At 36.4% G+C, this 22,405-nt stretch overlaps 1 protein-coding gene across 1 annotated transcript; it reads right to left on the bottom strand.

Annotated features, from left to right (window-relative positions):
• Nucleotides 1–10,516: 10,516 nt before the first annotated feature.
• On the bottom strand, nucleotides 10,517–11,947 carry LOC145013342 (protein SMALL AUXIN UP-REGULATED RNA 54-like). The gene is made up of 3 exons (XM_078972139.1): nucleotides 11,647–11,947; nucleotides 10,905–11,423; nucleotides 10,517–10,801 (listed from the first exon to the last, which is right to left on the bottom strand). The coding sequence occupies exons 2-3, from the start codon at nucleotides 11,395–11,397 to the stop codon at nucleotides 10,791–10,793; spliced, it is 504 nt and encodes a 167-aa protein (XP_078828265.1). The 5' UTR covers nucleotides 11,398–11,423; nucleotides 11,647–11,947; the 3' UTR covers nucleotides 10,517–10,790.
• Between the last annotated feature and the right edge of the window lie 10,458 nt (nucleotides 11,948–22,405).

Genomic DNA, 22,405 nt, shown 5'->3' with positions numbered 1-22,405 from the left:
ATATAAATTTTATAGTAGAATAGCAATATAAAATTAAATATATTCATATTATAATTACTACAATAATATACATATTAAATTCATAGTAGAATAGTAACATAAAATAGTGTTATCACGTTCTCACATTAAATAGTGTTCTCATTTGAACCTAACCCTATATATATATATATATATATATATATATATATATATATATATATATATATATATAGAGAGAGAGAGAGAGAGAGAGAGAGAGAGAGTTAGGTTCATATATAATCCATAATTATTGTGTAAATATATGACCAAATTTTAACCATTAGATTAAAAGAATGAAATGTTGTGATTTTAGGGTACATCTTATTTACATGGACTTGCATATACTATATAATTACATTTAATAAGGATAACATATAAATTTTATTAATTAAATTAATTATTTATAAATTTAAATTCGTGTAATTAATTATCGCCATCCATTTTACCCTATACGTTCAAAGAAGTAGCAGTCATCATCTTCTCCAAACATACACCATCGCAGCCGGCCACAACCCTCGCCATCAACAAACAACAGATCTATATCACCACTAGTTAACGTCGTCGACATTCATCTATCTTCTCACATTGACATCATCCAACACCATTCTGAGCATCGTCACTGGGAGATCATCCGCATGTTTTATTTAATCACAGTTACCAAGAGATCATCGTCCTTTTTTAAAATCAAAAACCAGAATATCATATCCATCTCTTTTTCTTTTATTGTAATGATTTTGAGTTTGTCCAGGTCCTCCTTAGTATATATATATATATATATATATATATATATATATATATATATATATATATATATATATATATATATATATTCAATCATGTACTGAATAAAACTCAACCAAGATTTTGTCTAAATAATTGTGTTTACACTATGTTGAAAGAAGATAAAACAATGCGCAAACATGTAACCGTTTTATTTTTAAAGAATACATATTAAAACTCAATTCTTTAAGAATAGAGATTAAAAACTCACATTCTAACCATTTTATTCTTGAAGAACATGCTTACATGTAATTCTAGTCATTCTTAAAGAATTCAAATTAAAAACCTAATCACCGTATTCTCATTTTCAACTATTTATACTTAGTCAGTACATTTAAAATTCTTTAAATTTTTTTGTAGAATTCATAAGTAAATTCTTTAAGAACGCAAATTAGAAACTCACTTTCAACTATTCCATTCTTAAAGAATGTGACTACTACTTATAAAGCATTCGTCGTATTCTCAAAAAATATAAATCAAAAACCTTTTTTCAGTTACGTTTATGGTCACTGATAACCAAATATGCATCCATAATTATTTATTAACAGAAACTAGCCTTTTTATTCTTAAATAATAAAACTATTGATAACTTAATTAGTGTATTCTTAAATAATACAAACAAATAAGCCATTTTTTTTTGTCACGTATATACAACTACTCAACATTTTTGTTTATGAAATTCTTTATTAATTTTGATGGTGGAAAAAAGGATTTAATAAGAATAGATGTTATGAAACGAAATTACTGAATACTAGTAATTTCTTAAATTGTTGTTGAATAAAGTGTAAAATTTAGCCTTATAAAATATTTAAAAATAGAAAACAATTAATTTTTTGCTTATTAATTAGCATTATGCCAGTATAAATTTATTCTTTAAAAATGAGAATCATAAAAATATAAATTTACACCCGTAAAATTTAAAAATAAAAAAAGTTAACTTTTCAATTTTGATTTTTATTAATTAATTTAACTTTGTTGCCTAAAATATAGGTAATTTTTATTTCTCTCTCATAATAAAATATTATAAATGCTCTTATAATTATTTTCATGTAATTATAAAGTAAACGCTAGCCCGTGTTAAAAACATGTACCTAAGATCATAACTCTACATTCTTTTTAATCTAATGGTCATAATTTGGTCATACATTCACACAATACTTATGATTCAAATTTGATCCTAACCCTCTCTCTCTCTCTCTCTCTATATATATATATATATATATATATATATATATATATATATATATATATATATATATATATATATATATATATATATATATATATATATATATATATATATATAGAATAGAACCCACAACTTTCTAAATTTTTTTCCTTTATTTTATAGGTTAACTTCTGATAAATGATTAAAATATTTTTTTGGGGAAGTTATATATATATATATATATATATATATATATATATATATATATATATATATATATATATATATATATATATATATATATATATATATTCAAATGAGAACATTTTTTAGAATGAGAAAAATTGAGAACAAATTTAAACCATTCATTTATGTTTTCTATACCATACCCACCCCGTCTGTTTCTCTAGTCTTTCTCTTCACATCAGACCACCATTGAGACCACCAGACTTCCGCCGAATCACATGACCTCCACCGAACTACCGTCGGATTCTCATAACCACCGGACCACCTACACTCTTCTCCGATTTTCTTGTCTGCACCTCCCTCCGCTTCACTCATCCCTTCACCGGAAACCACTTTCTTCTACTTTCATAGACCTCATTTCCTCCATAATCTCCAAACTTTCCCATCCTCATATTCTAGTTTCTCCTCTCATAATTGCCATTTCTTCGTTGGAAGACGATCCCCTCGCCAAACAAACGAAAGGTATGTCATTGATCGTATCTTTCCTATAAATCTGTATTCAGTAATTGTTACGGTATCTGCATCTATCCTTCTACGATCGATTCAAATTTCTGATTACGATTAGGCTGTTATCAGAAAATTATGGGCTGAGAGACGCCTAATTTCAAAAAATGGAATATACCATGTCCTGTTTACATAAACTCGAAGAATACTATAGCCAAAGGTAGACGACTCTGCGCAACAAAAGCATGCGGAAACCCTATTACTGTAGAAATCGGTGATTGCTGCAGCCACCTGAAAATTCCTTTTGCTGTTGAGGTTTTTTCGATTTCACTTTGAATTTTCTTTTACACGAAGCTATGATTATACTTTTGATATCGAATAGCTTAATTTCAACTTTAAGGTGGACTAGATTTTCATGTTTTAAGAATGATTGATTGGAATGTTGACGCTTTATTTATGATACCAACAAGTAGAAATAATGTATACAGTTAGTGTTGATTTGGTATCAATATCCTTTCAAGTTACAACTTGAATGAAAGACCTAAACATGGATCAGTTGATTATCTATCTGTGTTCATCTGAAGATTAGTAATTTGTTAACAAAAACAGCAACATATCAACATAATGTAGCACTTGTCAAGCATAAGCAACTCTTTTGTTAACTTAAATGTGTAATTTAGGGTTCTAATTCACATTCATTTTTATAAAGCTTGATAAGGCATATCCAAGGGACTTCATGCAAGTAGGAAGGGTGAGGTTCATTCTGAAATGGTCGGATGGAAGTTTATACGACCAAGCTATCTCATCTAGTAAGCATTGATTTCTCTTAAATTCTGACTTTTATTCCAATTTGTTTATGTTTTTTGATTCTGTTGTATGATCATGTGGCTAATGAATGTAAATTTTGTGCATCACCCAGTATAAATATGGAAATAGGAACACTAAAATTTTAACATCATAAGAAAATAACCACATTATAAGCAAAAGTAGTCTCTCTTGTTTTCAGAATTTTCATTTAACATGAATAGTATTAAGAAAACATAAGAAAATTATAAGTCTATAACAAAGATAAACTTAGGGGTGTTTATTTTTGAGTTAATGGGCTTAATGAGTTAAGCACTTAATCTAGACAACTATAAATAACTGTTTCTTTTTACTTAATCTGGACATAATGAATTAATAGGTTAAGCCAGAAAACTTGGTTTAATGTATTAAGACATTAACCAATATTGATGAATATTTTTTTTGGAGTGTAAGGGTAAAATGGTAATTTAGACCATAGATGTTAATGTTAATTACGAATTTTGAATTGCAGAAAAATACCTGATGCTTCATGTTGCTGAATTGGTTCCAAGACACCCTAGTAGGGTAAAGAAACAAGTTCCTGCTGCCACCTCAACCACCGGACCTTCTAAATCTAGAAAAGGTGGCAACTACTGAATCGAAAATGCAAAAATGAATATTATTTATATCATATGTGATTAAATACATATAATCACATGTGATTATATATATATATATATATATATATATATATATATATATATATATATATATATATATATATTCGTGTTCTCGACTCATTAGTTGTTTTTGTGTATCTAATCACATATGATTTAAAGGTCACCCAACTTTTTTTTGTACATTAAGGGAATTAACTCTCGTTTTCCTATTTTAAAACATCCTTATATGACCTAATACCGGATAAGCCTGTAAAATCTATGCCTTGACCATTGTTTGACCATAACCTGCACCTCCATTGAAATATCCTAACTGTAATTCATGAACAGCAAATTTGTGGTTAACCAGATTGTTAGATTTCTCAAAAACGTAAATGGTGATGTTATATACAAGCAAATTAGGGGATATTTTATCTTTTTCCATTACCGAGAAAACTTGTAACACTTTTCTCCAATGGCCAGCCCAAGAACCCTTTTTTACCTCGGATCCAGGCTAGAAATATGTAGCCGCTTTGAGCCTTTAGTTCGTGATTGTCTCCCATATGGGTTCACCTAGCCACCATTTGGGTTCATGGCTTGCAATTGTGAAAGTATCACCTGAAATTGGATCAATGAATTTGTTGTTTATGATTCCGTGATAAGCAGGATATAATCCGATGGCGATTGAGTAGTGATTTGGGAAAGTTAACGTTGGGTAAACTGGAATCAATCCAGTTTCAGCTTCGGTTCTGTTTTTAACTTAGTCGTTGGATGTGGGTGTTGGGGTTTTAAATTGGTACCCAAATCGGAACCCATCTGAGGAAATAAGGATGACGACTGGGTGAATGAATTTACTGAATGGACGGGCGATTTGGAGAGTGATGGTGCTGTGGTGGTGGTTGGTGGATGTAACAGAGGAGAAGAAGAGGAAGGCGAAAGCGAAGGCGGCGGAGAGAGCGACACAGGTGGTGAGGAGGAGGGCGATGGTAGAGTGTTTTTTTTAGAAATGGTGGCGATGTCTGTGTTGAATGATAGAAGTGAAGTAGATTGATTTAGTGTGTTTTCTTCTCCGACCGACATAAGTGAGGGTTTGATGGCATCTAATCCTATTTCAGATAGAAAATTCCACACATACAAGAACAATTAAGGAAAATTCTTGATGAGGTTTTGAAATTGTGGGATTCTGTCACATATTCCTTTTTTAAATGGTTAATTGATCAAAAGATTTGGCTACAATGAGACTAAAACCTATTATAGTGGGTTAAGTGACTTTTTAAACAGGTTAAAAGAGAGTTTATTCCCTTCATGTACAAAAAAGTTGTGTGTCCTTTTAAAACAAACACAATAAGTTCGATGGGCTAATATGATATTTGCCCTAAAGTTAATTTTGATATTTTCTTGAAATTTAACACTTACAACTTTGTGAACTCTTGCAAATGCTTTGTCCCAACCAATATTTCACCTTCCAAATTCAAGCATAGTAATACACTGTTCAAACATATCAAATTTATCAATATAGATCTAAATTTTAAAAAAATAAAATTTACTTTATATTATCTAACTTACGCTTAGGTGATCCTGATAAGAACATTCGAACTGTAACTCACCCAAGCCTAGTGAACAGAGACTCATGGATCAAAAAACCATGAATAAGAAAAAAATTAAATATCTTAATTATGATTAGTTTCATGTAACTAGAAGATAGGTGACCTATTATTCCATTTCAATTTTCGTATCAGAAGACAAAAGAATCCTCATTATATAAAAGTAAATTATTCAATTATGTATGCTTACAACAAATAAATTATATAACGACATAAATAAGAATATAAATACCATTTAGGCATACCAATTTATTTTCTTAGGTCTGAAAAATGACACAAATTATTCAGCAGATGAAGAAATATAAATCTACGATTTAAAGGTTAAATTACGGGAGTAACAAACATTTGATGTTGATTTAGCAATAACCGATATGGATTTTGATTTTGAATCAAACTACCAAAAGGATCGGTAGGACGAAATGGATTCATTCTATTTAAATTCAAGTAAAAAGGTGGTGGGGACTCGTGAGTATGCTGGGCGTACATTTGGTACGCACAGAGTACTCCTTGCATGCGGTTCATTTGGTGATCCTCAACATACGCTGGACGTACCCATGTGTACGCTAGGCGTAATCAAGCCAAGGGAAAAACCTAATTTTTAGGGTTTGCACCCTATTTAAATACCTTAAGTCCCCCAAGTCCTTTACCCTATCAGCCTCCACTACCCTTTTAGTGTCAATCTCGAACCCTAGCCTTCTTGAGCGCATCTTTGAACTTACCTTGAGTGTTTTGGTGTTCTTTGGTGGGTTTGAAGAAGAAGGAGGTTTAGGAAGAAGAAAAGGAGAAGAAGGAGCATGTAGATCCAGAGTTTGTGCACTATTTCTAGGCTATTGAAGGTATAAAGTTTGAACCTTGATCATTACAAGCTCAAATCTATGTTTAGGGTAGAATATGGCATCTTTTGGTCCCATGCCTTGGTTTCTTGGAGTATGATCAATTGCAGGATATTTGAGCTGTCCTTTTGGACTCTTGGAAGTGTGAGGAGTCATAAAAATAGTATCTTGGAAGCTAAGACTCAACCATGCATGTGTTAGTGACCAACTAAGTGAGTTTATAGGCTTAATTCATAGTTTGAGCCCCAAAAAGGCATGCAAAAGCATAAAGTTTGCGACTTTATGGCTTAAGACGTTATTTTGAGCTTGGATCTAAGTTTTGGACATTAGGGCTTAAGGGATTAAGTCATGGGAGAATTTTTGGCCAACTGACCAGTATGCTGGTGTACTTTAGAGTGCGTTGGGCGTACTTTAGAGTATGCTGGGCGTACTCTAGAGTACGCTGCACGTACTTGGTTGATGGCCCGATTCCGGATGGTCATTAGCGTACGCTGGGCGTATGAGTCGTGTAAGCCAAGCGTATGCAGTTTGTGGGCTTAGATGATTTTTGGGCTCGATTAGTGTTAGGCTTTTGAACTTTTTTAGGTTGGGCTTCAGACCCACTAGTAGTAACAGGACATTTTTGGGCCTAAGGCCATGTTAGGTGTTCTTGGGCCATATTGGGCATTAGAGATTATAGTTGGGCTTGGATGCCTTTTTGTACTTTATACAGATTTAAGCCTTGGAGGGAGGGAAGCCCAATGAAGTAAGGGTAAAGAATCCCTTTTCGCCTTAAGTCAAGAATTAGGGTTTGGACCTTCGAGTTAGAATGTGACCTAATTTCTAATTCGGGTTTTATGCTTGTGCATTAGAAAGACGGTTTCGCGAGTCATCCGTTGAGTGCGATTTGATGTCTTTAGTCTGAGGCGAGTCTTCCTTCGCAGTATCTACGGGTTGAAGGCACTAATGCTGACCCACTAGTTTATGATGTAGTGTGATGATTGTCTTTGTGACAATTTTCAGTTATGATTGTATTTTCTTGATGACTCTGTGATTCCTGTTATGATATTATATGGTAGTAGTAGGGGTGAAATAGACCCGATATCTAGTTGAAATAGACCAAAGGGGATTGCAAGCACCCAGATATGCTTGATAGTATCCGATTGAAATAGACCAAAGGGGTAGGCAAGCACCCAAATACGCTTGATAGTATCCGGTTGAAATAGACTAAAGGGGTATGCAAACACCCATATATGCTTGGCAATATGTTTGTTTAGTACGTGGTATTTTGGGGAACTCACTAACTTTATGCTTACAGTTTCAGTTTATGTTTCAGGTACTTCCAATTCGAAGAGGAAGGGTCCGGCCTGATCGCACCGCATCACCTATGGTTTCTGCATTTAGAGATTTTGGGAATTTGTACTCTGATAATATGTTACTATGATACTCTTTTGACTATTTTGATATTAGTGTTTTATGATTTGAATGAAGTTAAAACAAAAAATTTATTCGTATTTTTGGGATGTTACATGAAGCATAACCGTTGAAGTTAGTAGAGGTGAGAGCATGTACGAATGCATCTTCTTTGCATATTGAAATGGTGAACGGAATAGAGATGAAGATAAAAAATCGAACAACCTTCCCATCAATAAATTACATCTCTGCTTTTTTAGGGTTAGGTTCACGAAGACTTGCAAGCAGGCGGTGTCGACAAAAAACAATAATGAAAAAGGGGGTGGCAAAAACAAAGAGAAAGAAAAGAAGCATCATCATTCTCCTCAAATTGAAAATAAATGCATTACATTCGCCTCAAATTGCAATTTGAAATATGAGGCTAAAATTAGAAATTAGTAAATTAGTCATAAATTTATGCATAAATTGACTAGATATCTAGAGAAACCATTTAGAGAAATTAAAAGAGATAAATATATGGGTTGAGCGGGAAAACAAAACAAAGGAAGCATAATAAAAGGGCATGTGTCAAATATAGGGTTTAAAAAAATATCATATGGTAATTCAAGTTTTATTTATTAGAAAAAGGCCACAAAGTTATTATAGGAGTTCAAAATAAATAGAACATTGCATTAGATCTTGATAAAAAAAATATATAACAATTAATCTGTTATATGACTCACACTTGACGAAATTACATTACAAAATGATTAAAACCAAAAATTTAGTCTATTACAAGAGTCATACTTGACAAAATAACATTACTTTAGATTGTTGTCATGTAAAAAATGTTTTTATATATGCTTCATTAAATCATTGTATCTTTAAATTTTATGTAATAACAATTTTATCAAAAGTTATTTTAAAAAGAAAAAAAAAGATTGATAATGTGATAATCTGTTGAACTTCATAGAGTTTGATGCATCAGGAGTAAAAATAATAAAGTTCAATAGATAGTAAAACACTTATATGACAGTGAGTAAAAATAATAAAGTTCAGTGGATAGTAAAATACTTATATGACAATTCATTGAACTCTTACAAGATTCAATGTATTACGGACACCTTAGTATCTATTTAACCAATACGTCATGTTTAGCAAATAGTATCAAACATTTTAACTCATCTAATACACAGTTTGTACAAAAAATCCAATCTATTTATTTTAAATAACTTCTAAAATTTCCACTATTCAGGTAAATAACATCCACTTTTCAAGTAAATAACTTATTAAAAGCATTTAGGTGTTATTTCTTTATGGGTAAACAATTAAAATGTAAAACTATACATCGTTCATTTGGACATAATTGCTTTTGAGTTGAGCAAAAATCATAGCTTAGCTAACATTTTACATGTTTGCCTTTATTATTTTTCCTCTCAAACTCCTCCCGTGTTAAACTTGATAGATATTGTAAAATTTGTTTTCATGGATAATAATGTCATTTAGTCTCCTTCATGTAGTTTATTTGATGTAGAAAAGAATTATACCATATGCATACAACGTTTTATCACGAAAGTATTTTAGAATTCAATTCATATAACAACACAACTAATTGAAAGTAATGGACACCTGAAAGGTCTTATCATAGAACTTATATACAAGACAAAGCGATGTTGTACACTTATATTAAGACACGATTTGGTTAGGTTTTCACGATCTTTAAAGACCATACAAATTTCATTTTTAAAAGGAAAAAAAAACTAAATCACCGTTTCCTCATAACGGCTCTCAAGGTTTTTTTTTTTTTTTTTTTTTTTTTTTTTTTTTTTTTTTTTTGTGACCACAACATCAACCATATTAACTGAAATAATCCACATGGTTTTTTTTGGAATAGGAACTTTCCTAAAACATGTTTTCGAGCCAACTTTTGTTCACCGACTAATCCATGCTAACATGACGCTATCTCTCATGCATTGAAGTCATTGCATACGAATCTCCATGACCACAAGAACTGAATAGTATTAAGACTTAAACATAAGTCAATATGTTATCCACCATATCTGAGATATGTTTTACTAAGTCACCACAACCCAATACATAAATCACACAAAACTATAGATTTTTGAGTGAATGTAGCATCCAATCATTTACGTTCAAGTAATCGACGAAATTTGGACACAATGACTCATCCATATAAATTAACAAATTTTAGCTTAATCCTTAGAAAGTACAGGAAAGGACTAATGATTCACTTGAGATGCCCACAATCTTTTCCACATCCCTCCCTCTCTCACCAATATAATTTATAAATTCGTATTAGGTGTCTGTGTCTTCACACTCATGATATCATGTTACTTTTATATATAATACCAGATCTATCCATGATCCATACATCTTTTAAGCACATGCACCCTATCAATTACATGATCCCTAATCCCTTATTTTATTCTCTTATTTTAACAACTATAATACAACACCTATCTCTTACTCTTTTATTCTTTACCTTAAAGCAATTGAAATGAATTTACATCTAAGCCTAATTACTTTTGTGCTACAAAGCTACATGTAACATGGATGATACCCATTGGTAGTTGACGTTTTTACTCAACTAGGTTGAACAATGAATATGTCACGAATTTAAACGTATTACTATTACACATCCAATGACAAGAATAATGAACACACACACACACCTAGAAACATAAGCTTTCTATGAACTATAACTGCCACTCTCTTACATTTGAATATTTGAAAGAGAGAAGAGCAAAAATACAGATAAAAGAATGTCAAATCATCATACCAATAGAAACTTCTTTTTGGGTTTTTACCACAAGAATAAGCTGCATCCAATCGTTACTTACACAGTTGATATTTGGTCTTTTGAAGCTCAAATGCTAGCTGCAAAATCATTCAAGAAAGATAGATGTAAACATCAGTCATAATAATCTTGTTCGTAATACTGAATACTGAATTAAATCGATAAAAAAATCGAGAAATTTACCTTGATTGTGTTCAAGATGATCCTTCTGATGATGTTCCATGCAATTGAGAAGGTATTTGAAGGTTTCAATCTCGCAAGGGATGGTGAGGCCACCGCTATGATCAAATCCAAATTCCTCTTCAACTTTTTGCAGAAGAACTTTAAAGAGTGGATCACTAAGATAGCTTGTGGGAATGATGAACCTCCGAAGCTCAGGGCCTACATAGACAGCCAAATACCCTCTGGGCACATCGTTTGGTGGATCAGGACTCTGGCATCCGTCTTCAATGTCTGAATCAGAATAAACAGAGTATCCCTTCAACCTCATGGTTATGGCTGGATTAATTCCTCCACCTGGATGATTACCAATACTCATGGGAGGATTGTTATCAGCATCATCATCATTATCGTTTCCTCTTGCCCCAAGTGTCACATGCTGCCATCTTTGGATAATTTCTTTAAGCCTAACAATCTGTCGGATGCCGTTCAGTTTGGTTCCTAAATTTTCATCCATTATCGTAATCCTAAGATCTTCCCTCGCTGAATTGTGAAAAACTTGGGTAGTTAAATAACCGGAGTGCAAAAGTAAACGCCTTATGAATAAGTTAATAGAGACAAACACCAATTTGGAGAAGAGAAATAGATCAAGGTCAACTAAACAGAGTAATGAAACGCAAAATATCGAAAGAAAGTACCCACATGGATTTAACTTAACGTGAAAGAAAAAGATACCGGAAATCAGTTAGATAAGTATAAAAGAAACCTGAAGGTGGTGGCCGGCGGCGGCGGAGGAGGAGGACGATGATCAAGAGCAAGACGCGGTGTTGTTGTTCTTGTAATGGGGTAGAAATAAGTAGAGAGAAACAGAGAGATCTGATTCGTATATGTCCAGATTATTGTTCAGTAATTAGGAACAGAAGGGGAGTTTGATGGGAATGGAACTGAATTGTGGAATCCTTTTACGTTTTTCGGGTACTCCTTTCTTGGACTAACATCATTTCTGCACGCCTACTTACGGGTTTTATGCATCATAAAAATTTGAACTTTTTTTTTTTTTTTTTTTCCGTGGGTGGAAAGTAAAGCTTGAAATAAATAAATGAAAGGGTATGCTGAGTTGGTATTGCTGACTATATTCTCCTTTGGGTTTTTCAAGAAAAATGTGTTTTGAGACAAAAATATTTATATTTGTTGCATTCCTCGAGTTTGGAGAGGAATAAAAGAAAGAAACCTTAACAATGTTTGTGCATGTTGTCAAGTTGGATAAGTAAAACTTAAAGTCATTTCAATTTTGTTTTGTGTTTTTAAAGAACCGTGAAAGATTATTATTTTTTTCTTCTATATTAGTGACCTGGTTTAAACTCAAATAAATCAAAAACCCCATAATATGTTTAGGGAAAATCTCTAGTACGTAATTTTTACCTTATTTATTAAAAAGCAATGATCTTATCATTATTTTTTTTAACATAAAGGACAATAAATCAAATTATTTATATAAAAGAACAGGAAATTCACAATAGTTACATATTTGAAATTTTAGACGCTGACCTTTAGGAAAATCCATATAGGTTCATTAACAATAAACCAATTATTTTTCATAGGACATGGATAATAAAATTAAGGATAATAACTTGAAATGACAACAAACTTTCAATTTTGTTTATATTTAATCATTGAATTTTTTTCGTGCTTGATTCACCTCTTAATTATTTGAAAATATTAACATTTTACCTTAACCGATCATAAAAGTAAAATGTGAACACTTTCAAGTAATTCAGATGATACAACCAGTCATAAAGGTAAATGTGAACACTTTCAAATAATTTAGAGGTAAAACAAATACGAACAAAATTAAGTGACTAAATATGAATAAAATTGAAAGTTTGTTACCATTTTAAGTCATTATCCATTTATGTAATCACCCCCTAGTTTATTTTGCCTATCAGTAACAATTACTTAGATTAATAATTTTGATTTTAAGCACTACGATTTATTTTGTGTTGTGTTTGTAAGGAGTATTACGAAATAGAATACGTACCACATAACTATGTTGTAGCTCAAAACTTTAATCTTAGTCTATGAGATAAACTTTTAACTGTAATTTATTTATTCACCTATTAGTGAAACACCAACCCATAAAGAAAAAAAATAATATGTAGAGTTTCACGAAGGCAAATAGAGATATATACGAGGAATAAAATGAAATATAAGATCGAAAATCAAAAAGAGCACAATGAGAATGTACATATAGAACCAACAAAAAAAAAAAAAATCTAGATGTAAGTAATAACTAGGAAGAAAAGTATTGGCAAAAACAAACTAAAAGTAAAAACAGTGAATACTGGGCGAAATTTCACAAACAATGTAAATGAAGCTAACACCTACACTACTCATGTACTGCTTCACGACTCTGATCTTATGCATCAATACTCTAATAAAATCTTGTGTTGTTGTAAAGAGAAAAACTTCATTCAAATTTAACACCACGTTATATTCACACATCTTTATCATATGTTATCTCTTACTCATACGATTTACAACGACCATCTCCACCATCTGGAGTGAAAATTATCGCCTATGTCCTAAGTAAAATTTTGAAACCACCACAATCTTTTTTCCTTTAGTTTGTATGTAATTGAAGTCGCTCCTACTGCATTTCTAAGTGTTGTTTTTGGTAGCTTATTGTAACACTTAGTTTTGAATCGCTTCATCATTCAGAGACGTAGCCCGATCATCAGTTATCATAAGGCTTAGGGCCTTGGGAAATAAAGGATTTGGTCCTTTTGGATGTGGGTGTTATAGTCTAAGTGATCTGGGTGTTAGTTTTGTTTCGGAGTCCAAGGGTATAATCATAATTTGATAACTCGGTCCTTTATGAATTTAGGGTTTTTGTTCGGAAAGTTCTTAGGCAAAGGTGATTTGATAGAAGTATAGGGCTTCTTGTTACCTTTTCGTGGATATAAAGTTCGTTAGAAACAGACTTATAATGAAGAAGTTATGACCTTTAGAAGTTTGGTGGTTTTAAGGTTTAGCCGGGTACGTGGGGCGTACATAGGTATACGCGTAACGTACTAGTGAAAAGGGTAGTACTCAGGGCGTACCTCAGCATATGTTGGGCGTACTGATAAGGATGGTCGTGGGTGCTCTATGGAGTATGCTGGGCGTACTCCAATCAGACCAAAACCCTATTTTAGGTTCTTGGACCTTATTTAAGCTCCTTATCTCATAACCTAACCCTAATATCTTCAACCTCCATCCTTCTAAACCCTAGAAATCGACCCTTTGCCCCCATTTGAGTGATTTTGAGCTTCAAAGTAATTTATATGTGTTTTCAGTGCTTGAGGAGGAAGAAGGAACTTCTTGAAGAGTCATTGCTTGACTTTGAGCTTTTGGATCCATGCTGTGTTCACCTAGATCCAACTTCTGGTGGTATAAAGTCTCAACCTTGACAACTCTTTCTTGTAGATCTAGCTAGGTGACACTTTGTTATGATTTTGGTCCCTTTGTGGTGGTTCTTATGAGTAGAAGTTACTCCAGAACCTTTGAGCTATATTTTTTTGGCCTTTGTTGGGGTTATGGAGTCATAAAGTTTGGATCTTGATGAGTATAAACGTTCCATGCATGATTTGGTAGTCTTTTGGTGAAGCTTTGGACTTAGGGCTTTAATTTGAGTTTCATTAAGTCATTCTAAGTCATAAAGTCATAAAATTTATGACTTAATAAGTTCCTTTGAATCAAATATGGAAGTTTGGACTAAGGTCTTAAGGTATGAAGAAGTTTTTAAGACATTTTGGAGTGATTTCAACCCTTGGAGTTCATCTTTGGTGTTGGGCTTCATTAAGTCATGCACAGGTTTAAAGGCTCCGACTTTATTGATTAAGTCACTTATATTTAGTTATTCTGAGGTTTTGGACGTCTTGGTTTAAGGAATTAAGATGTTTTCTAGGTTGGTTATGGGCACGGTCAATATGCGGGGCAAACCTTCTTCTACGTAGAGCGTACTGAGCTTCTGGTGCGTACACTTAGCGTACCCACTGAATACGAGGGGTGTACTCGGTCAGGAGGGTTTTGGGTTTTGGGCTTCGTGTTGGGCTTCCTTTTGGGCTTAGTTGTTTGAGTTCTCAATAGGCCAAATGAATATAAGTGTTTTGGACTAGGAAATTGGTTGGGCCTGAGGGTAAGGCTCGTGTAAGGGGTTTGGGCGTAATTTGGAAAATTGGTCTATATTTGGGCCTTGGTTGGTTATTTGGTTTTGGGGCTTGCAGGTTGTGATTTTGGGCCTTAGTCTTGGACCAAGCTAGGTCAGGGGGAAAATGGCCTTTTTACCCAAAGTATCAATGTAACATCTGTTTCAGGTATTAAATAATTTCCATAATTTTTAGGGTTTGTGCATGGACTCGACAAGTTGGACGCCCCAACTCATCGAGTAGAGGCCATTTCATGGAAGCGGGGACAGTAACTACTCGAAGAGTCAAAATTATCGACTCAACGAGTAGGAGCTGAAGAGAGAAAACCCTAATTTCAAGGTTTGTACCCTATATAATCTCTTTAAGGACCTTGAGGCTAACCTTCTATCAACCTCCAAACCCCAGGAACGTCTGTGCTAAACCCTAATCCCCATTCTATTTCATTTTGTGAGTTAGCGTGTCTTGTGAAATTTAAGAAGAAGGAGATAGTTAGAAGAAGAAGAAGACTGTAACACCCGTTTATTTATTAGTTAAATAAATAAATGAATGAACGAATGGTAGCCTAAAATAAATAATTATATATGCAGGGTGTTGGGTTCGAGGAGTTAATTGCACATTTTTAGAAGTCGGGGGTTAAAAGTGTGAGTTTGGGACTCATTTATAAATAATTATGAAGACATGGGCTCCGTGGTAATTATCGGGAATTAATTTAAAAAGAAATGAGGTGGAAGGGCTGAATATGTTATAATTGAGACATTGGGGCACTGTTTGGTAAATTGTGTACCTAAGTTGTTAGGGATTTTAATGGTGAGGGTTCAAAGGGTAATTATTATGATTATGAGGGTTTACATGGTAAATATCGGCCCTATTTTGAAAGAAATGAGGAAAGGAGGGACTAATGTTGTTAATATGGATGGAAGTTTGTTAGGAGCGGGATATATGAACCCACATCTCCGATTGCCCTAACGCTGGAAACGCATTGCAGCCGCCAACCCTCTACCACCTTATACCTCCCTCATGTCCAGCGGCCGTTCCCTCCTCCGTCGATATAGCTAACCACCGAGCGAATGACTCCGGCAACAAGCATGAAGGACGAGACTGTGGCTGCTGTTGCTATTTCCCGAATGCTGCTCTTTCTCTTCTTCTCTTTCTTTTGATTCGATCCCCGTTGGGCTGTGACACCGTCACTAAACACCACCGGTGGCTTCGTCGCTGTTACCGCTGCAAGCGTGGCTCGAGTCGCTGCTCTAGCGATCGCAAATGCCGCCGTGAGCATCGTTGTCACTGCCGTTTGGCACATTTTGTTGCTCTGGTCACCATTTTCCATCTCGAAATGTCGTTGTGTTCGTGTGTATGGACTGTCGGTCGAGTAGGGTTGTGAAGAACCACCATGGCAGCCGGCCATGGTGGCTACTATCATCCACAGGTCGATTAATTGTGGCTGCCATCTCAGATTCGCTATTTCCGCCGCCGGGAGCCACCAGGTGGGTGGCTAGTGCGTGAGCCACTCTTCAATGTGCGTGTGTGTGTACATCGTGAGTGGCTGGTTTGGCCGGAATATTAAGAACAACCACCGCCACCACCGTGAGGTGGTGGCTGCCGCCTTGAAACACCAAGTATCATAGTGATTTTGTGTGTTTATTTCGATTATTAGCCTTGTAAAATGTAATCTGAAATTTGAATAATAAAAGGAATTGAAAACCACCACCTTAGGTTGGTGGCTGCCGCCACCGGCCGCCATGTCGGGTGGCGGTGTGTCTTGCCTCGTCAAGTGTGATTCGTTTGGGGTGCTTGAAACCCTAATGGGCCTTTGTTAGGCTAATGGGCCCAATGTAGCCAAATGGGCTTAGTAAAAACCCTAATGAGTCTAATGGACTCTAATTGACCCAATAAAGCCTTAGTGGGCTTAAGGACATTCTAGTGGGCTTAGTAGGCCCAATAAAGCCCTATTGGACCTAAAAGCCCAATAAATTGATAAATGGGCTAACATTTGGGACGGAAGAACTGCAATGCTAATAAAACCCTAATTTGAGGAATTAATCGGGACACATGGGAATTATTTAATAACTGGAGATATTAAATAATAATCGTCGTCAAGAAATTAATCTAAGTAATATTGGACTTAATGGATTAAGTCCTTAATGGATTAAGTCCTTAGAGGAATAATTCCTTAATGGGTTGAGTAGGAAACTTAACCCTAATCGACATTTTATGTGAAACCCTAATTTCACTTGAGTATATAATTGTGCCTTTATGTTGGGCCTAAATGATTGAGATAATAATGGACCATCCAAGAGCAAGCAATTAAACTAGACTAATTTAATGGGCTTAGGGTAAGGCCCATGTAAGGGCTTGGGCCCAATTTGGAAAATTGGGCCTTAGATGGGACATAGTTTGGGCCTTAATGATTATATGGTGTTGGGCCTTGGAATGAGACCATGTTTAGGCTTAGGCCCAATTTGGAAAATTGGGCCATGTGTTGGGCTTTGATTTTTAATTGACTTGGGCCTATGGATTGGGCCTTGGACTTAAATAAGCCAAGCCTGGGGTAATGTAGCAATTAACCAAGTATGTAATATGGTTATGTGTTGTGACTCAATTATTAATTGGGTGTTATTTTGGTGTTGACAGTTCGGGAATCTGTCAGCCAGCTGTTGGGGTCGAGTCTGCGGGACTTCAGCAGTGTGGGATTGTGTCTACGGGACTTCAGCAATGTGAGGTGAGTTACCTTCCAGTAGCGGTGGGTCTACGACCACAATGTCGGCCCACCAGTAGGAGTTGTATGTTAGATGATTGTCTTTGTGATATCATTTAGGTTTGCTACTACCTGATACGTTATATGCTGACATGATATGCTATATGTGATAGAAGTGGAGTTCGGTTGTTAGGACCGAAGGGTAGGCCAAACACCCCAGATATGTTTGACGGTATGTGATGATATGTTATATGCTGGCGTGATATGTTATATGTGATAGTGGTAGTAGGAGGGGAATAGTCCCCCAAGTTCGGTTGTTAGGACCGAAGGGTAGTTCGGACATCCCAGATATGTCTGATAGTATGTTTATGTTATGATATATGTGATAGTAGCAGTAGGGGGTGGAATAGTCCCCGAGGGTCGGTTGTTAGGACCGACGGGTAGGTCAGCACCCCATAATGGCTTGACATGGGTAGGTCAGCGCCCCAGAATGGCTTGACATGGGTAGGTCAGCACCCCAGAATGGCTTGACACGGGTAGGTCGGCACCCCAGAATGGCTTGACACGGGTAGGTCGGCACCCCAGAATGGCCGTACCGGGTAGGTCGGGCACCCCAGAATTGCCCGACAATATGTATGCTATGTGATTGCATGGTATGTGGTATGATGGGGGAACTCACTAAGCTTTTTTCTTACGGTTTTCAATTTTGGTTTCAGGTACTTCGTGTTTAAAGGAAAGGAGTCGGCTTGATCGCAGCGCATCACACTATGGTTTTCCGCACATGAGATCTTTGGGATTACGCTCTGATATTGTTTTATGATAACATGTTTAATTAGTTCTACTTTGGTTTTGACATTACATGACATTACAAATGTTTTATTACACTGTTGGTTTTATAATGACGTATTTAAAAGTAAAATTTTTGGCCTGTATTTTTGGGATGTTACAAGTTGGTATCAGAGCCTTGGTTTGAGGGATTCGGGCACGCTCCCGGGTGTGTCTGAACTCAAACTAAGGACTTGGTATGAAATTTTCAAAAGTAAAACCATTTCATAAATAGGAGTTTGAAAAGAATCTGAAAAGAGAAAGGAACTTTGAGAAGAACATAGTGTGTGATGCGTGCAATCAGCCGAGCTCAAGTAAGTTTTCCCCAAGATACCCATACATGTTATGTTATGGTATGGTATGATATGATATGATTATGAGAATTTCATGCTAGAATAGGGCTAAGGATCTAGGAGGATTATATGCCTATTGTATGTGCTTGTAGAATTGCATGCTAGTACTGATCAGTCAGTGATAGGATAACCTGTTTAGGTTATGCCTGATTGTATGAGCCTTTTAATTGCATGCACAGATTCCTGATTAGAGGATAAAATGATTTGATTGGAATATGATGGTTAGATTTTCCATTGTCTGAATGTTGCTTGCTTTGTGCTTTGTGGGACTCTTAGTAATGTGAGTTAGCTATTAAGTGAATATGCTAAGTCACATGTGGCACAGGATGGATAATCTCAGAGTGATAGATTTGACCCTATTGCGCAGCTCTCGTTTGAGTCTAACCGTTATAGGGATGATTCTGTTACTTGAAGGATTATCTGATCTCTGTTGCATGTGGATATATTCATGAGGTAGCTAGTTGACATTACTGGGAATCTTGCGGCAGCTGAGGACTGGGTAAGTTCGGGAACCTAGGGAAGCCTAGGATATATTTCAGCGAGTTAGTAGTGAGGCTCAGTTAGACTTGGGTGTACCAGTTGAGGAAGTGACTCGGAGGATCCGGGAGGATTGCTGAGGAAAGTATGGATAGGTGTGGAAGGTAGTATTGGGCCCGTACTACTGAAAGCACAGGATCCATACTCGAATCTGTGAGAGTCTTGGAGAATCTAAGAAGCTTCAGGGAAGAGTTTGTGACCCAATTTTGGGACAGAGGATGTTCCAGTTGTTGCAGCTTAGCCTTTGGCAAGCAAGCTAGTGCACGTGACAGGGTGTCAGACCCTGAAGGATATGATTTCCAAGAGTTGTGGATGCAAGATTGATTCAGAGCACCTTGGAAAGAGAGGGTTGTGCCAGGTGCGTATAGTAGAGGGTCCCGAGAAGAGACCCATGACTTCTGATCATCGGGTGAAAGGCCAGCAGGGCCTGAGTTAGTGCAGCACGTACATGACAATGCACAAGGGAGTTTGTCACTCCGAGGGTGTAGGCTACTATAGGGTAGCGGGGTTGATCATATCAGCAGAAGGTGATTAGTATTCCTTCAGATGTTGCGGGTAAGTCATCTTCTATTGCTACTAGATGGATGTTGGGGATACGTATCGCGTTGGAGTTATGAGTGAGTTTGAATAAGATAGATCTCGGGTCGGTTTCCTGCTAGTGTTTGGGCTATCAAGGATCATATATGCCATCCTGCATGCCGAAAAGTCCTTGATGAACCCACAGAGGGATACATCTTGCGGAGCGGGTTCCACGTGTACCGTTATCATTTTGGATCTTTGTCAAGATCGGTGCAGGAGTATTATTTAGAGGATACTCGATCAGGGTTGGAGTGATTGTTCTCCAATGAAGTCAGCGTTCAGAGGTTCTATCATTATTCAGGTATGGTCGGTAATTGTTTATGGATGAAATTTGGAGTTTAAGGCACTCCCGTTGCTAGGACAGAACTGGCGACAGGAAGAGGTTAGTGTCAGTCGCGGGTATTAGATGCATAAGTGGTTAGTCATCGCATGACCAAGAGAATTGTACTCTCGCGTGGGCTATGTCCGGTTAGAGTTAAGTGGTGCTGCGAGATTGGAAGTGGGAATAAGGATTCGTCAGCCAGAGTGAAGATTAAGGTCTTCACTTGACATCATGGGAGATGGATTGAGGCGTTAGATTGGACCAGATTTCAAGAGTACTCCTCTAGATTTCAGAGGATGGGCGATCTTAAGGGTTGATTGGTGATGAATCCCTATCACTAGTAAGTACAGGTTGACATCAAGGGGATATTACGAAGTGAGAAGGGTTGGAAATCCTTCAATTCTTGCGTGAAATGAAGACTTAGTTGAATCTAATTGGGGGAGAGACTTTTTATAAAGTTCTCAAAATGTGGGTTCTGGTTGCGTGGGGTGCAATCTCTTGGGCACCTTGTCAACCAGAAAGATATTCTAGTTGATTCGGACAAGATTGAGGCCGTGATGCAGTGGGAGGTTCCGAGGTCTCCATCTGAGATTTGGAATTCCCTGGGTATAGCGGGTTATTACCAGAGATTTATACGGGACTTCTCCGAGATTGAGGTTCCTTTGACCCGACTGACCAAGAAGTCGGTGACCTTTTGTTGGGCGCCTGAGCAGTAGATAGCCTTCGAGACTCCCAGACGGTGGTTGTGCCAGACACTGATTCTCACCCTGAAAAAGGGCGTAGATGATTTCATGGTTTACTGTGACGTGTTGATCACGGGCATGGGGACGGTACTGATACAGTAGGGTCACATGATAGCAGGTTTCGGAACCATGTCAGAGTTCCGGTTTAGGACTCTAGTTCAGTGATGTGTTAGGTCGAGTGCGTGTCCGACCCGATACAGAAAGTGTTGTAAGACTACGGGATAGCCGTAACATTCACTAGTAGTCAGATAGTATGAAAAGTGTTGTAAGACTGCGGGGGTAGCCGTAGCATTCAATAGCGGTCAGATAATGATAGAGTGTTGTGAGACTGCGGGTGTAGCCACAGAATTCACTAGGTTAGTAGATAGTGTGAGTGCGTTGTTAGGATGCAGAAGGAATGGTAGTACCCACCAGTTCGGGTGCAACAGTGAGGATATGGAAATCCACATATTGGATTTCGGTATTACCCAGATGGATTAGATCTGGTTGAGCAAGTGATAAGACTGTAGAAACGCCACTATAGTTATGAGATCAGGGAAGTAATGGATTGCTTAAGGGCGTTTGTGATGTAAGGCTACCGTTGGTTAGGTAGCAATCACTTTTAGTCTTGGATTGGATGATGACAGGATGCGATGCATGGACACGATCGGTTAGATCAGGAGGTTGTTAGAGCCACAGTGGCATGATAATTAGTCACTACTAGTTTCAGAGAAGGATCACATTCAGAAGTCGTGCGAGACGATTAAGTAGGAGTCTTTTGGCTCCACATTCGAGCAGAAACCTGATATTTCAGATGATTGGCGAGCGAATTGAGACCCAAGAGGTCTCGGTAGCTTTTGGGAAGCAACCATGTGGCAGCATACTGCTTCAGGCAGTTTAGTGTTCGGGCAGTTTCAGTGTCTGGGCAGTATTAGTATTTGTGTTTGTGGTTGCATGTTCGGACGGAATAACAGGTTGTTCGGGGTATGCCAAGTCACTCGCAGTAGAATTAGTTGAGCTTTGGCCGAGTCTAAGTATTATTGAAGGATAGTTGGGTCTGTGACCCTGTTTTATAGTGGGAACCGCGAGTGATCAGAAGTTGAGTAGCCTGTTGAGGGATGATCAGACTAGATTCAACAATAATGATGCATTATGAGTAGTCTGTCAGGGAATCAGACTATCACTTGGCAGCAGGTTTCAGACGGGGTAAATGAGATCTTATTGCGAGGAATTCGTTCACATGTGGATTTTAGGGCTTTAAGAGGATTGGTCATGGCTACCTTGGGAAGGCTAGGGTGTGCCCAA

Source organism: Lactuca saligna, chromosome 8, assembly GCF_052625555.1.
Source record: "Lactuca saligna cultivar CGN05327 chromosome 8, ASM5262555v1, whole genome shotgun sequence".
NCBI lineage: Eukaryota > Viridiplantae > Streptophyta > Magnoliopsida > Asterales > Asteraceae > Lactuca > Lactuca saligna.
The sequence above is the reverse complement of the archived record's forward strand: the minus strand, read 5'-3'. Positions and strand labels throughout refer to the sequence as shown.

What these genes read in the sequence shown, in the direction of transcription:
- LOC145013342 (XM_078972139.1), bottom strand. Translation starts at nt 11,397, where the DNA reads ATGGATGAAAATTTAGGAACCAAACTGAACGGCATCCGACAGATTGTT.